This window comes from Macaca nemestrina, chromosome 17, assembly GCF_043159975.1.
Source record: "Macaca nemestrina isolate mMacNem1 chromosome 17, mMacNem.hap1, whole genome shotgun sequence".
In the NCBI taxonomy this organism is placed as follows: domain Eukaryota; kingdom Metazoa; phylum Chordata; class Mammalia; order Primates; family Cercopithecidae; genus Macaca; species Macaca nemestrina.
Window position 1 is genome coordinate 18,537,549 of NC_092141.1, and position 16,197 is coordinate 18,553,745.

Here is a 16,197-nt window from a genome sequence, read left to right on the forward strand (position 1 = left end):
GCGGGCGGCGGCGGCGGCGGCGGCGGCGGCGGCGGCGGGCGCGGCGCCGGCAGCCGGGCGCAAGATGATGAAGTTTCGGTTCCGGCGGCAGGGCGCCGACCCGCAGCGCGAGAAGCTCAAGCAGGAGCTTTTCGCCTTCAACAAGGTGCGGCTGCGGCGCGGGCGCGGGCTCGGGTGGGAGGGGGCGGGCCGGGGGCCCGGGCTGGGGACCCGGGGTCGGAGCCACGTCGGGCCCGGGGGGCGGGGGCTGGCATGCAGCGCGGCGCGGGGCGGGGGCTGGGCCGGGCCGCGCACCCCCTCCTCGGGCCCAGCTCTGGCTCGGACTCTGGGTGGGTCTGGGTCTCCGGCCGACTTTCCGTGTCTGCTCCCGAGTCTCTGCGGGCCGCTCTGGCCCTGGGTCTGCCAGTCTCTGTGTGTCTGGGTCTCTCTGTCTCTGAGACTCTTTGCCTGTCTTTGGGTCTCTGCCCCACTTTCTCCGTCGCTGACCGGCTCCCTCGCCCCAGTTGTGACTGTGTGTGTGGTGGGGGTGTCTCTGCCTCTGCCCCTTCCTATCTTTGCCTCTCATTTCTCTTTCTGCCTCTGCGTCTCTGAGTCTTTGCCTGTCTCTCCCTGCTTGTCTCTCTCTCTCTCTCTGTGGAGTCTCTCGACCTCTTCTCTGTCGCTCACTCTCTGTCTCTTTATCCTTTTTCTTTGGGGCTCCTTTGCGTCCCTGCTCGGCCCTTGGGACAGCCGTGGGCCCCGGTTTGTTTTGTGCTTTGGCACGCAGGAGGGCGAGAGAGTTAGTGGGGACGAGGCAGCTGTGGGGGGTGCGGCTGGGAAATCCCTTCAAGGAGCCTCTCCTTCCTTCCCCCACTGCTCCAGGCTCTGCCTTGCCCTGCTCTCCCCTGCCCTGCCCGGGGCCCCGAGTCCAGGGGACATGCCTGGCTGTGTACTACACTGCCCTTCACATCGTGGGGCCTCAGTTTCCCTAGCTGTGAAATGAGGCTACTTTTCTCCTTACTGTGGGCCCTGGCTCCCTCTGCCACATGGGCCAGCTGTCCTGCTGCCCCGCACCAAGGTGGAGTGAAGTGGAGGCTTTTCCTTCCTTTCCCCAAGTGGGACACTAGGGGCCAGGGAAAGGGGCCGCCTCAGCCCCCGCCTCCCTATGCCAGTGTTAGAGCAGGGCCTCAGCCTGCTCCTGGCTCACTCCTCTGGGGGCGTTGGTTTTGTCCTCATTCTTACCCCAGAGCCCACGGATCGCAGAGCCTCTCAGTGCTCTTCGAAATTAGAGTTATCTTCAAAATACAGGTGAGAAAATTGAGGTTCTGAGAGAGGTGACGGCTTGCCCAGAGTCAGAGTGAGCTGCACCAATATCTTTCTCGAGTTCCTGTGTCAGTGGGGTTGGATTTTAGCCTTGAGGGGCAGGGATTTTTCCAAGGGGCTGCTGTGGTCCTGGGCCAGTGTTGTGCCAGGTGCCCTGGGCTGCCTTGAGGAGACCCTTGTCTTGGAGGAGGCTCTGGGACGGTTGGACCTGGAGTAGCAGAGGCACTGGGATGTCTCAGGGTTTCCCTGCCTAGGTCTGCAGTGGTTGCCGGTGAGAGCTGCCAGGACCTTCACAGGGTGGCTGAGAACCTGCCAGGAACCTGAGAGGGGGCCCAGAGGGGAAGCTGGTGCTCCGTGGTCCCCAGATAGTGCCTGTTTTCTGTGCTGGGGAGGCTATGAGAGTTAGGTGAGAGGAGAATGGCCCTTCAGGGAAAGGCAGCAACAGGCTCAGGGCTAAATGTCACTGTTTTTTTGAAACGGGGTCTCACTCTCACCCAGGCTGAAGTGCAGTGGCACAGTCACAGCCCACTGCAGCCTCAACCTCCCTGGCTCAGGTGATCCTCCCACCTCAGCCTCCTGAGTAGCTGGGACTACAGGCTCATGTCACCATGCCCGGCTAGTTTTTGTATTTTTTGTAGAGGTGCGGTTTTACCATGTTGCCGAGGCTGGTCTCGAACTCCTGGGCTCAAGCTATCTATCCATCCATGTTGGCTTCCCAAAGTGCTAGGATTACAGGCATGAGCTACCATGCCTGGCCTAAATGTCATTTCTTCAGCCAGTAAATTGGGATGTGCAGTGGGGACTGGAGACAGGTGGGAATGAAGCTCAGCCCACTCTGTCTAGCCTTGGGGTGGTGGGAAGTAAGGGCCCTCCACTGAGGATGAAGTGTGGGCAGCAGTGGTGGAAAGTAGGGTGGTCTTGGGGAAGGGACTTAGTCACCTAAGTGGGTCATAGGGGATCGCTAGGGAATAGGCCCCTGATTCCTGAGTTTGGGGGGTGGGAGACAGGTCAGGAGTGAGCAGGGACTTTGGACTCCGAGTCTTGGGTTCAAATCCCAGTCCAGCCCACATGTCGCCTGTGGAGTGTGCCTTCTCTGTTAATACTGAGCCCCACTGTGTGTGAGGTCTACAAGGTTCTGGGGACAACAGTAGTTATCAAAAAGGACAAATATGTCTTAACTCAGGCGGCTGATACGCTAATGCAGGAGACAGTGGAAAGCCAAAACAAAAAAATAGAATAGACGGTAGTTGGGATGTTAGCCAGTGCTGTGGATCAAATAAAGCAGGGCGAGGGGGAGGGAGGTGTGGCCAGGGCGGCTGCTGCAGCCAGGGTGGCTTAGGGAGGCTTCTCTGAGGAGATGACTCCTGAGCGACAGGAAGTGCTGGAGGAAGTGCATGCCAGGCAGAGAGGCAGTAGGTACAAAGGCCCTGAGGCACAAGCCTCCCTTAGCTGGGAACCCCAGGAGGATCCTGAGCAGGGGAGGGACGAGGATCTGGCTGTGGCTTTCATAGGATCCCTCTGGCTTCTGTGTGGGAACAGACTGTAGTGAGCACCAATCCAGGTGAGTGACAGTGGGGCCTGGAGCAGGGAGGGGGGTGACTTCTGTGTGTTTTGAAACTGAGTTGATGGGGCTCAGAAATGGGCTGGGCGTGGGGTATGAGGGAAGCAGATGGTGGACAGTGCATGCAACCTCCTTTCCTCTTCTGTAAAGAGGGAAGGCTGCGGGGATTTGTGATGCGATGTCCCGTCTGTGGATCCTGGTTGTAGCAAGGGACTGGCTAGACAAGGTCAGGTGCAGCAAGGGTGTGGCATTATTGGTGGGAGAGAGAAGCCCCAGCCAAATGGCCAACTCTGTCCTTAGTTGGCCTTACTGTCCCCAGGGCCCTTATGAAAGACTGAGGCTTGGAGAGTACTGTGACTTGCCCAAGGCCAGACAGCTAGGCCATGACGGAACCAGCTGCCCAGAGGGCTCAGTCCCCACCTGGATGGGCGGAGACAGGCAGGGAGGGAGGTTGGGGTTACAGGCTGGGAACTGGGGTTTCTTACAAATGTGCATCTTCCTGAGGCAGTGGGTCAGGAGTTACCAGTGGTAAAAGTAAAAAATAAATAAATAACAACAACAAAATAAAAGGAGTTACCGTTGGCCCACATGGGTGTCCTGTACTGGTGTTCAGGATGGGGCTGGAGCTCAGCTGTGCAGGCTTCCCAGGGAGGGCACAGCCAGGCCAAAGACAGGAAACCGGTACAGAAGGGCCTGCACTGTGAAAGGGGCAGGGGAGCAGGTGGGAAGCTGTTCCATCGACACTCTGGGCACACAAACCCTCTTAACACCACCTCTGCCGCTGATGGGCGTGGGAGTCATGCTGCCTAGCTGTTGGCAGGTGGGGAGGCGGGAAGATGCCTTCAGGGTCCAGGCAGAAAGCTGCCCCTCTCTGGGCCTCCATCTCCCTCTGTCTGGGAGGAGTCAAAAGCCTCTGCCTAGCTGATCCTGGGTGTTGTCCCTTGACCTCTGACCTCCACTCAGGCCTGTGTTTGGGGAGTGTCATGGACATCATGTGGGACTCCTCAAGCTTTAGTCTGTGCCTCTAAGAATGGGGTGCGGAGCCCTTCACGGAGCAAGTGGGGCCTCGTCAGTGCCTGCATCTCTGTGAGCCTTGCTTCACCTGTTTGTTGCTGGAGCCTCCATGCAGTGGGGTCCACATGAGCCTGTGTGCATTGAGGGGCACAGGGGCGTGGCGAGGGGCGGGCCTCTGTGGGCCATGCGCGTGGTAGAGTCATGATGGAGCCCAGGGGTTTAGCCACCTCCCCACCGACTGGAGGCATGATAACCCATTTCACAGTTGAGGGTGCTGAGGCACAGAGCAAGTAGACCTGCCTCCTACCCGCAGTGTGTCAGCTGCAGACCCTGGAGGCTGCCTTGGGGTGGGCCTCAGGGTGGGCCACGGCAGAGGTGCCTGGGAGTGCTTACCCCCAGCAGCGTTCCCCTCCTCACAGACGGTGGAGCATGGCTTTCCCAATCAGCCCAGCGCCCTGGCCTTCGACCCTGAACTTCGCATCATGGCCATTGGCACCAGGTCTGGGGCTGTCAAGATGTATCCTTTGCAGGCTAGGTGTTAGGTCTGTTCAGGACCACCTGCCTGTAGTTCCTGTGTTCTGGGGTCCCGGTCTTGGCAGCGTCCAGCTCGAGAGTAGAACAGAGGTGCTCTGCTGGGCAGTAGTGGGGTCTTCTGTGGGCGCTACAGTAAGTGCTGGGATCTTGGTGGAGGTTGGCGTGGCTTCTGTACCTGAGACGACTGTGCAGAGATGATGGGGTCCTTTTGCTGAGAGACGGGTGGTCAGTTTGCAGTAGCACAGCTGTCCCTTGCTACGTGTCAGCCAGCCAGTTACCTAGGCGACCCTGCCATCGTCCCAGCAACTCTGGGGAGGCCAGGCAGGGGGGCTGGGCTGTGATACCCGTGGAGGATGGCAGGTGGGCTGGGGCCCTGGTGAGCCAATGCACACACGTGTGAATGTGAAGACACATGTGTTCAGCCAAGGGGGCTGGGGGCAGTGCCAGGCTCGGCATGGTGAGTGCAGCACGGCCCCCACCTGGATCCTGGCTGCTGCACAATGGGCTGTGTGAGCCACACAAAGCGGGCATTTTCCCTGCAGGCCCGGGGTGGGGGTGGGGGTGGGGGGCAGGCCGGCAGCTCAGTGTCTCTGTGCCGGCCCTGGAGAATCCCACCCCAACTGCTCTTGGGGAAGCCGAAGTGCCAGGGTCTGGCTGATGGCGACTTGGTGAGGGGTGCTGACCCCTACCCCTCCTGTGTGGCCCTCTGAGTTTCAGTATCCTGGTTTCGGACATCAGTTCCCAGAAAATGTGTCAATGCCGGGAAAGGGGAGGGTGTGGGATGGGGGTCTTCTCACCCCAGGGGTGGGAGTCTGAGCCTGTGGTTTGTGAGCTCTTTGCCTACTCTGGGGAGTGCGGATGGGCTGAGATGTCCCCTTCTCTCCCATGGCCCCAGCACTACCTGTGGGTGAGTAGGGCAGTACTCTGGGCCCGACATGCCCCACTGCCTGGCCTGCTGCTCCCACTCCTGTGGGTGCTGCGCTGCCATCCGCACATGTATCCCTGCAGCCTTCAGGTGTCCCTCCTGTGTTGGGGTCTCCTGTGCTCTTGTCCTCAGGCTCAAAAAGAACCTGAAGTGCAGATGAGGAGACTGAGCCTCAGAAAGGAGGCTGGAGCCCGGGGTCCTCTTCCCTTCTTCCCCTGACCACCACTGCCTGGAGCCCCTCGGGTTGGGAAACTGAGGCTGAAGAGGGCCAGCCCTGGTCACTAGAAGCTGCCCCTCCCCCTGCCAGACCGGCCCCATCTCCTTGACGACCCTGGTTCCCGCCCAGCTGCTCCTGTCCCCTCTTTTGTCCCTTCTTCAGAGTTTCTCGCCAGGCTCCTGTAGGGAATCCCAGCTCAAGCTCCAGGCAACGGCTCCTGTGTTGTCACCAGGGCAACGTTGCTGACTCCTCCCTGCACCCTCTGTCCTGGGGCCCTTTCAGGCCCTGCTGTCCACCATCAGCCCTGGAGTTGCCGGGACTGAGGCACTGACACTGGGCACTTCAAGCAGGTCACCCACGCCCTCCGAGTCTCTGTGTGCTCATCTGTTAAATGGGCAGGCTGGGGTCTCTCCTCCCTCAAGGTGGCAGTTGTTGGCTGCCTGCCTTGGAGGGAGGTGGGTTTTCTTTTTTGTTGTTGTGTTTTTGAGACAGAGTCTCACTCTTTGTCGCCCAGGCTGGAGTGCAGTGGCACAATTTCGGCTCACTGCAGCCTTTGCCTCTTGGAGTCAAGCAATTCTCTGCCGCAGCCTCCCAAATAGCTGGGATTACAGGCGCCTGCCAGCATGCCTGGCTAATTTTTGCATTTTTAATAGAGACGAGGTTTCACCATCTCGGCCAGGCTGGTCCTCAACTCCTGACCTTGTGATCCACCCGCCTCGGCCTCCCAGAGTGCTGGGATTACAGGAGTGAGCCACTGCGCCCGGCGGAGGTGGGTTTTCTTACCCATGGCTGAAGTTTGGCCTGAAGCTATGGGAAAAGGCAGTCTGGACTCTCTTGCTCCCTGGCTTTCTTGTCCGGGCCTTGCACCTCTGGCCTGCCTGATCCCATCTGGCAAGGCGCAGCTCCCAGAGCCCATAGAAACGTGGGGCTGAAGTGGAGCGGAGCCCCAGCCTCTCACCAGGCTGAGGCCGAGCCTGCTGGGTGTGTTTATTCTCACTGGATCTGCAACAGCCCTGTAAGGTGGGCGTCACTGGCCCAGTTTACAGGAACTGAAGGTCCTATAGCAGCACCCGACTTGCAGGAGTGAGTGGAGCCTGCATGCTGATCTTGGGGATACTGTAGGGGTGCAGGGTGGGAGCTTTAGGGAGGGGGCCTCCGTTCTTTAGGGAGGCCTCCTGGATGGGCAGGCCCATGCCGGGGTCCACTGGAATACTCCGGGTTAAGGAGGAGCCTTGGGTATCTCACTCGCCGTGGTTTGCTGGTCCATGCCTGTTTCCACCTTGACCTGCCATCCTCAGCTATGGTGCACCTGGCGTGGAGTTCACAGGCCTGCACCGGGATGCAGCCACCGTCACACAGATGCACTTCTTGCCCGGCCAGGTGAGCCTCTGCTTCCCACTGGCCAGCTCCCTGTGGTCCCCATATCTACTCACCCCCCTAGGCCAGCCTAGTTTTCATCTCTGCTCACACACCAGGGCCGCCTCCTGACCCTGCTTGATGACAGCAGCCTGCATCTCTGGGAGATTGTCCACCATAATGGCTGTGCCCACCTGGAAGAGGCACTCAGCTTCCAGCTGCCCAGCCGGCCCGGCTTTGATGGTGCCAGGTACTAGAGAACTTGGCTGGGGCCAGCCACTGGGCAGGGAGGATCTGGGGGAGTCTGTGGGAACCTGCTGTGCAAAGGCAGCATGGAGACAGGCAGCTGCCAGTGGGGGCTGTGGTTCAGAGCAGGATGCCTTGAGCTGGGCCTAGGTCCCAGGCTGCGACTCTTGGACCCTGCTTTACTGAGGTATACTCTGTGAACTTTTCAGGTTAAATGGGAGGTTTGGGTTGAGTCCAACATGAGCAGGTAATTAGCATTGTGAGCAGCAGGAGGTACATGCATTATATGCCAAACTCCTAGGACCTGAGGCCTGGCACTACACTTACTGCAATGATGGGGGTGTCTAGGGGTTTGCGGCAGGGCCTAAGCCAGTTAGTAATAGCGAGGGTTCCCTGGCCCCTTCAGTTGTGGGTGGGAGACAGGCCTTTCTGTGCACAGGTGAAAGGGCAGGGTTGAGGGCAAGGAGGGTCCCACGGGCTGTGCTTGGTAAGGTGCTGGCAGCATGCGCCAGCTGGGTGAGAGTATGGGGAGTCTCTCCCCCCAGCCCTGCCTGAAATAGCTGGAAAAGGGGAGTCCTAACCCAGGGATGGATTCCTGATGCCTCCCAGCTTCTGCAGATGAGGGTATCTGGGGCCCTCCTGTGAAGTCAGGAGATGTCTGAGGGCTAGCAGTGGGATTCCTAGGAGGCGCTCAGCGGGGAGAACCCTGGTCCTGGCTTGGGCAATGCCGTGGTTCCTGCTGTCCTCTCCTGGTGGGTGGGAGGAGCTGGGAGCCCAGTCTGCAAGACCTGGGGAACCTATTTTTATCTGTCTCCCTGCTGACATCCTTATGAATAATTGAGCGGGCTGATTATGACGCATGTCTTCCTGGGGTGGCTCTGTAAGTAGGCCCTAGTGAGCGCTGTGGGGCCAGTGATGAGTTATCAGCAGTGGCCCAGCTCCTCACACCCCACCTCACCAGTTGGATGGGCTTGCACCCTCACTCCCTTTCCCTTGTTCTCTGCAGCGCTCCGCTCAGCCTTATCCGAGTCACAGTGGTCCTGCTGGTGGCTGCCGGCGACATAGCAGCCCTGGGCACTGAGGGCAGCAGTGTCTTCTTCCTGGATGTTACCACCCTGACCCTGCTCGAGGGGCAGACGCTTGCCCCAGGCGAGGTTCTGCGCAGGTGAGAGGCCGGTGGGCTTCCCAGCACACACTGTGTGCCCAGGAGGTTCTACTGGCTCACCTGCCTTCCTCCACAGCGTGCCAGATGACTACCGCTGTGGGAAGGCGCTGGGCCCCGTGGAGTCACTCCAGGGACACCTGCAGGACCCCACGAAGATTCTCATTGGCTACAGCCGGGGCCTGCTGGTCATCTGGAACCAGGCCTCGCAGTGTGTGGACCACGTCTTCCTGGGGAACCAGGTATGTGGGTGAGGCCTGTGTCCCCTCAGCCTGGGCCCCTAGTGCGTGCCTACCATGGCTCATGCCTGCCTGCCTGCCCCTGCCTGCCCACAGCAGCTGGAGAGCCTATGCTGGGGGCGTGATAGCAGCACTGTGGTCAGCTCACACAGTGATGGCAGCTACGCTGTCTGGTCTGTGGATGCCGGCAGCTCCCCGACGCTGCAGCCCACGGTAGCCACCACACCTTACGGTGAGTGCTGGGGAGGCCTTAGCCAGAGGGTGGTGATGGGAGGGGGCACCACTGAGCCAAGCCAAACTGGCTGAGGAGTGACTCCCCCGAGGGGGTGGTCTGGTGGCAGTGTGCCTCCCGCCGACTTCCTGGGGAGGCAGGAGGCAGCTGCAAGGTAGAGAGCAGTGGAGGGCAGAGCAGGAATGGCAGAATTGCTAAGAACCACCAGCGAGTCTGGTCTGACGCTGTCCCACCCCTCAGGCCCCTTTCCCTGCAAGGCCATTAACAAGATTCTGTGGCGGACCTGTGAGTCTGGGTAGGTCAGGGGAGCGGGTGTCCGACGTGAGCCGGGTCTGGCTAGGGGGCTGGAAGGGTGGGCTCTTCCTGGGTTGTGCAGTATGTGCTCGGGACCCAAGTGGTTCGTGGCTCACACAACTCTCTGCACACAGGGGCCACTTTATCATCTTCAGCGGTGGCATGCCCCGTGCCAGCTATGGTGACCGCCACTGTGTAAGTGTGCTTCGAGCCGAGACATTGGTGACGCTGGACTTCACCTCCCGCATCATCGACTTCTTCACAGTGCACAGCACGCGGCCTGGGGATGGTGTGTGCCCTGCTGTACCCTACCCTTTCCCAGCCCCACCTGGCGCCCTCTGCCACCTATGACTGTGCTCACCCCATACCCGCTCCATCCAACAGAATTTGATGACCCCCAGGCCCTGGCTGTGCTGCTGGAAGAGGAGCTGGTGGTGCTGGACCTGCAGACTCCTGGCTGGCCAGCTGTGCCTGCCCCATACCTGGCCCCGCTGCACTCATCTGCAATCACTTGCTCGGCCCACGTGGCCAATGTGCCCGCCAAGCTGTGGGCCCGCATTGTGAGCGCTGGCGAGCAGCAGAGCCCCCAGCCTGTCTCCAGTGCCTTGGTGTGTGCGGGGATCGGGGGGGTCTTACAGGGTGGGGTCTTGAGGAGGGGGAGAGTGTTTCACTTCTAAGCCTGGAGGTCAGAATGTGCCATGCTCGGGGTGAAAGGGAGAAGATGTTTGTCCTAACCTTGTGCACACATCTCTGCCACCCCCTCCCAGAGCTGGCCCATCACTGGGGGCCGAAACCTGGCCCAGGAGCCATCGCAGCGAGGGTTGCTGCTGACCGGGTAGGTGTGCGTGCTTATGTGGGTGAGTGGGCTCCTTGCTGTTGGGGGGGAACCCATCCTGGGCCTGGTGGGTGCAGAGGTGCCAGGAGACTCAGGCCTGGCCCCTGGTGGGACCAGGTAGTTCCTCCTCGCCCAAGGTGGATTGGAATGAAACCTCTCTGGACCTTGGTTCAAGGTGCTGCCCTGATCTGCCTTTTGGCCTGGAACTGAGCTCTACCAAACCCCAGGGCTCCACCCGCCCAGCCTGCCTGCCCTGGGACTGGAAAATCTGGGCTGGCCCACGCTGAACTGCCCAGGGAAGGTGCCAGAGAGCCCAGCCTGGGCCTGGCGGGCGCTGACGTGCCGGGTGACTCAGGCCTTAACTTCCTGCCCTGCCCCCACTCCCGCCTGTGCTGGGACCCTCAGGCCTCTGACTCCAGTGTGCCCTTCCCTGCTGAAGAGCTTGCTGTGGCTTTCAGGGCTGCCGGAGTGAGTCTTAACCACCCCACAGTCACACACCTCTCACAACCACCCCACAGTCACATACCTCACACACCCACCTCAGTCACACACCTCTCACAACCACCCCACAGTCACATACCTCACACACCCACCTCAGTCACACACCTCTCACAACCACCCCACAGTCACATACCTCACACACCCACCCCACAGTCACACACCTCTCACAACCACCCCACAGTCACATACCTCACACACCCACCCCACAGTCACACACCTCTCACAACCACCCCACAGTCACATACCTCACACACCCACCCCACAGTCACACACCTCTCACAACCACCCCACAGTCACATACCTCTCACACCCACCCCACAGTCACACACCTCTCACAACCACCTCACAGTCACACACCTCTCACAACCACCCCACAGTCACATACCTCACACAACCACCTCAGTCACACACCTCTCACAACCACCCCACAGTCACACACCTCACACCCACCCCACAGTCACACACCTCACACCCACCCCACAGTCACACACACTTCACGCCCGCCCCACAGTCACACACCTCTCACACCTACCCCAGTCACACACCTCTCACACCCGCTCCAGTCACACACCTCATGCCCACCTCACAGTCACACACCTCTCACACCTACCCCAGTCACACACCTCACGCCCACCCCACAGTCACACACCTCTCACGCCCACCCCACACACCTCACGCCCACCCCACAGTCACACACCTCTCACGCCCACCCCAGTCACACACCTCTCACAACCACCCCAGAGTCACACACCTCTCACACCTACCCTAGTCACACACCTCACACCCGCCCCACAGTCACACACCTCTCACACCCGCCCCACAGTCACACACCTCACACACCCGCCCCAGTCACACACCTCTCACACCCGCTCCAGTCACACACCTCTCACTCCCGCCCCGCACACACCTTTCACCCACCTCACAGTCACATACCTTTCACACCCGCCCCACAGTCACACACCTCACACACCCGCCCCAGTCACACACCTCTCACACCCGCCCCAGTCACACACCTCTCACGCCCGCCCCACACACACCTTTCACCCACCCCACAGTCACATACCTCTCACACCCGCCCCACAGTCACACACCTCTCACACCCACCCCACAGTCACACACCTCTCACACCCGCCCCACACACACACCTCACGCCCGCCCCACACACCTCTCACACCCGCCCCACAGTCACACACCTCACACACCTGCCCCACAGTCACACACCTCACACCCACCCCACAGTCACACACACCTCATGCCCGCCCCACAGTCACACACCTCTCACACCCACCCCACAGTCACACACACCTCATGCCCGCCCCACAGTCACACACCTCACACCCACCCCACAGTCACACACTTCTCACACCCACCCCAGTCACATACCTCACACCCACCCCACAGTCACACACCTCTCACGCCCACCCGTCACACACCTCACGCCCACCCCACAGTCACACACCTCTCACGCCCACCCGTCACACACCTCACGCCCACCCCACAGTCACACACCTCTCACGCCCACCCGTCACACACCTCACACCCACCCCACAGTCACACACCTCTCACGCCCACCCGTCACACACCTCACGCCCACCCCACAGTCACACACCTCTCACGCCCACCCGTCACACACCTCACACCCACCCCACAGTCACACACACCTCATGCCCGCCCCACAGTCACACACCTCACACCCACCCCACAGTCACACACTTCTCACACCCACCCCAGTCACATACGTCACACCCACCCCACAGTCACACACCTCTCACGCTCACCCGTCACACACCTCACGCCCACCCCACAGTCACACACCTCTCACGCCCACCCGTCACACACCTCACACCCACCCCACAGTCACACACCTCTCACACCCACCCCACAGTCACACACCTCTCACGCCCACCCGTCACACACCTCACACCCACCCCACGGTCACACACCTCTCACACCCACCCCAGTCACACACCTCTCACAACCACCCCAGAGTCACACACCTCTCACACCTACCCTAGTCACACACCTCACACCCGCCCCACAGTCACACACCTCTCACACCCGCCCCACAGTCACACACCTCACACACCCGCCCCAGTCACACACCTCTCACACCCGCTCCAGTCACACACCTCTCACTCCCGCTCCAGTCACACACCTCTCACTCCCGCCCCGCACACACCTTTCACCCACCTCACAGTCACATACCTTTCACACCCGCCCCACAGTCACACACCTCACACACCCGCCCCACAGTCACACACCTCACACACCCGCCCCACAGTCACACACCTCACACGCCCGCCCCACAGTCACACACCTCTCACGCCCGCCCCACAGTCACACACCTCTCACGCCCACCCGTCACACACCTCACACCCACCCCACGGTCACACACCTCTCACACCCACCCCAGTCACACACCTCTCACAACCACCCCAGAGTCACACACCTCTCACACCTACCCTAGTCACACACCTCACACCCGCCCCACAGTCACACACCTCTCACACCCGCCCCACAGTCACACACCTCACACACCCGCCCCAGTCACACACCTCTCACACCCGCTCCAGTCACACACCTCTCACTCCCGCTCCAGTCACACACCTCTCACTCCCGCCCCGCACACACCTTTCACCCACCTCACAGTCACATACCTTTCACACCCGCCCCACAGTCACACACCTCACACACCCGCCCCACAGTCACACACCTCACACACCCGCCCCACAGTCACACACCTCACACACCCGCCCCACAGTCACACACCTCACACGCCCGCCCCACAGTCACACACCTCTCACGCCCGCCCCACAGTCACACACCTCTCACGCCCACCCGTCACACACCTCACACCCACCCCACGGTCACACACCTCTCACACCCACCCCAGTCACACACCTCTCACAACCACCCCAGAGTCACACACCTCTCACACCTACCCTAGTCACACACCTCACACCCGCCCCACAGTCACACACCTCTCACACCCGCCCCACAGTCACACACCTCACACACCCGCCCCAGTCACACACCTCTCACACCCGCTCCAGTCACACACCTCTCACTCCCGCTCCAGTCACACACCTCTCACTCCCGCCCCGCACACACCTTTCACCCACCTCACAGTCACATACCTTTCACACCCGCCCCACAGTCACACACCTCACACACCCGCCCCACAGTCACACACCTCACACACCCGCCCCACAGTCACACACCTCTCACGCCCGCCCCACAGTCACACACCTCTCACGCCCGCCCCACAGTCACACACCTCTCATGCCCGCCCCACACACACCTTTCACCCACCCCACAGTCACATACCTCTCACACCCGCCCCACAGTCACGCACCTCTCACACCCGCCCCACAGTCACACACCTCTCACGCCCTACCTCTGGGCTTTCACCACTGCCCGGGTCCCTGCTTGGGCTCTGCAGCTGTGTCCCAAGGCTGCGCCATAGATTTGTCTACTTCCCCTGCCCCCTCCCTGCTTCCTCCCGGCCTCTGCAGTCTTCCTGCTCCTCCACCTATGTGATTGCCTCGGGCCCCAGGCAGCTCCTCCCCCGGGATGCCCCATGCTCTGTTCTGTGACTGCCTTGCTCTTGATCACCTTTGATGGCTGCTGCAGTGCAGGCAGAACCCCCGTAGTCCTCTGTTCTCTACATGTCCCCCTTGGCCATCTCCTGTTAATCAGGGTGGTCATTTCCACCCTGTGGTTTAAAGGGCCCAGGTGCATGTGGTGCATGTGGCCTGGCATATAGCAGGTGCACGGTGTGCCTGTGCTGTATACAGTAGGTGCCTGTTGTTTTTTGTAACAATAAGATTCTGGTCAGTGTTTGGCACGTGCAGTAGGTGCTTAGTGAGTGGTCATCAGATGAGTGAATGGAGGGGTGTGCAGGCCTCACAGGAACCCAGGGGTAGCCCTGACATCTGCCTTCCCTGCAGCCATGAGGATGGCACTGTGAGGTTCTGGGATGCCTCGGGTGTGGCGCTGCGGCCGCTCTATAAGCTGAGCACAGCTGGCCTCTTCCAGACGGACTGTGAGCACGCTGACAGCCTGGCCCAGGCTGCCGAGGACGACTGGCCACCCTTCCGCAAGGTGGGCCCCTCCCCTGGCCCTGATGAGCTGGTCCCAACTCTGCCTGGACTCATTACTCCTTCCCATCCCTCTAGGTGGGCTGCTTCGATCCCTACAGTGACGATCCCCGGCTTGGCGTGCAGAAGGTTGCTCTCTGCAAGTATACAGCCCAGATGGTGGTGGCTGGCACTGCAGGCCAGGTAGGGCTGGGTGTCCCCTGGGTTGGAGATGTCAGGGAGGGCTTTCTGGAAGAGATGGGTCTGAACTGGAGGGTCTGGTGGAGAGGGAGATGGACTGGCACAGGCAAAAGCCAAGGTGGGAATAGGGCTCTGGGTGGGGCTGGCTGGGGTGAGGACAGATGGGAAGTGCGCCTGTTGCTGGGGGAACCACAGTGTTGAGGAGGGGCGGGAACTCATGTCAGTGCTGTGCTCCGGCGCTCATACTTATTGCTAGATGGGAGATAAAGGCTCAGAGTAAGGGTGAACATTTGCCCTTAGAGGGCAGGGACTAGTGTGTCTTGGTCATCACTGTGTTCCTTGTGCTCAGCGAGGGCCTTGGTATACAGTAGGCATTCAGTGAGTGCTTATGTAGCTGATGAACTGAAGACAGTCCTAGAACCACCTTGGTGGTGGCTGGGGCTGCTTCGGAGGCTACAGGCTGAGTGGGGCCCAGGACGGCCCCTCCCCTGTGCTGATGCTCACCCTGCCTGGCTGTGGGCTCAGGTGCTGGTACTGGAGCTCAGTGATGTGCCGGTGGAGCAGGCGGTCAGCGTGGCCATCATAGACCTCCTCCAGGACCGCGAGGGCTTCACATGGAAGGGCCACGAGCGGCTGAGCCCACGCACGGGGCCGCTGCCCTGGCCTGCTGGCTTCCAGCCCCGTGTCCTGGTGCAGTGCCTGCCGCCAGCTGCTGTCACCGCTGTCACACTCCACACCGAGTGGAGCCTCGTGGCCTTTGGCACCAGTCATGGCTTTGGCCTCTTCGACTACCAGCGCAAGAGCCCTGTGCTGGCCAGGTGTGTGGGGTGGGGGCGGCTGGGCAGCTGGAGCCACCAGCGAGATGGGATCTGGGCTTCTGTTTCCACCTCTTGTGTTTGGTGTGGCAAAGGCCCCACTAACCTCCATTGCCCCATAATAAATAACCTGGCAGCTCCAAGAAGGACATTCTCAGCACCAGCAGCAGCTGGGTCCACAGGACTGCGCCAGAGGGGCTGTGACTCCCTGACCTGGGTGCCTCCAGAGGCCAGCAGGAGTGTGGTGGCTGCTCCAGGAGGCTGCTCTGTAGCACAGCTGGACCCTGTCTGCCCCCAGGTGCACTCTTCACCCCAATGACTCCCTGGCCATGGAGGGGCCGCTCTCCCGGGTGAAGTCTCTGAAGAAGTCGCTGCGCCAGTCTTTCCGGCGCATTCGCAAGAGCCGTGTCTCGGGCAAGAAGCGGGCTGCTAATGCCAGCAGCAAGGTGAGCTGGGGTGGGCTGCACGGGAGCTGTGCCTGTGTCCCGTGCCTTGGCCTGGCCCTGGCCTGGGACCCCTGGGGCCTGCTTAGCTCAGTGCTCCTCCCTCGGCAGCCCCTGGGCCCTCCAGAGGGATGAGTGAGCTGAGCTGGGTGGTGGAGGAATGGTAACACAACATAGGGCGCAAAGCAGGATGCAAGCTGCTGGGGTGCTAGGGAGATGGTGTTCAGGAGCCCCTGCCCGG

At 60.8% G+C, this 16,197-nt stretch overlaps 1 protein-coding gene across 7 annotated transcripts in view; it reads left to right on the forward strand.

The window, feature by feature from the left end:
* Window positions 1–16,197, forward strand: part of LOC105491050 (LLGL scribble cell polarity complex component 1) — a 21,943-nt gene continuing 5,746 nt past the window's right edge. For 5 of the 7 annotated variants that reach the window (XM_011757161.3, XM_071082456.1, XM_071082455.1 and 2 more), the window contains exons 1-15: window positions 1–145; window positions 4,297–4,394; window positions 6,852–6,933; window positions 7,029–7,159; window positions 8,162–8,320; window positions 8,397–8,559; window positions 8,653–8,788; window positions 9,029–9,083; window positions 9,217–9,371; window positions 9,467–9,690; window positions 9,850–9,917; window positions 14,369–14,522; window positions 14,597–14,701; window positions 15,224–15,516; window positions 15,812–15,959. In XM_011757161.3, coding sequence (XP_011755463.1) covers window positions 65–145; window positions 4,297–4,394; window positions 6,852–6,933; window positions 7,029–7,159; window positions 8,162–8,320; window positions 8,397–8,559; window positions 8,653–8,788; window positions 9,029–9,083; window positions 9,217–9,371; window positions 9,467–9,690; window positions 9,850–9,917; window positions 14,369–14,522; window positions 14,597–14,701; window positions 15,224–15,516; window positions 15,812–15,959 — 2,052 coding nt within the window. In that variant the 5' untranslated portion in view covers window positions 1–64. Of the gene's footprint in view, window positions 146–720; window positions 2,864–4,296; window positions 4,395–4,992; window positions 5,128–6,851; window positions 6,934–7,028; window positions 7,160–8,161; window positions 8,321–8,396; window positions 8,560–8,652; window positions 8,789–9,028; window positions 9,084–9,216; window positions 9,372–9,466; window positions 9,691–9,849; window positions 9,918–14,368; window positions 14,523–14,596; window positions 14,702–15,223; window positions 15,517–15,811; window positions 15,960–16,197 lie in introns of those variants that run through there. The other 2 variants (XM_071082460.1, XM_071082461.1) reach the window with 2 other exon arrangements.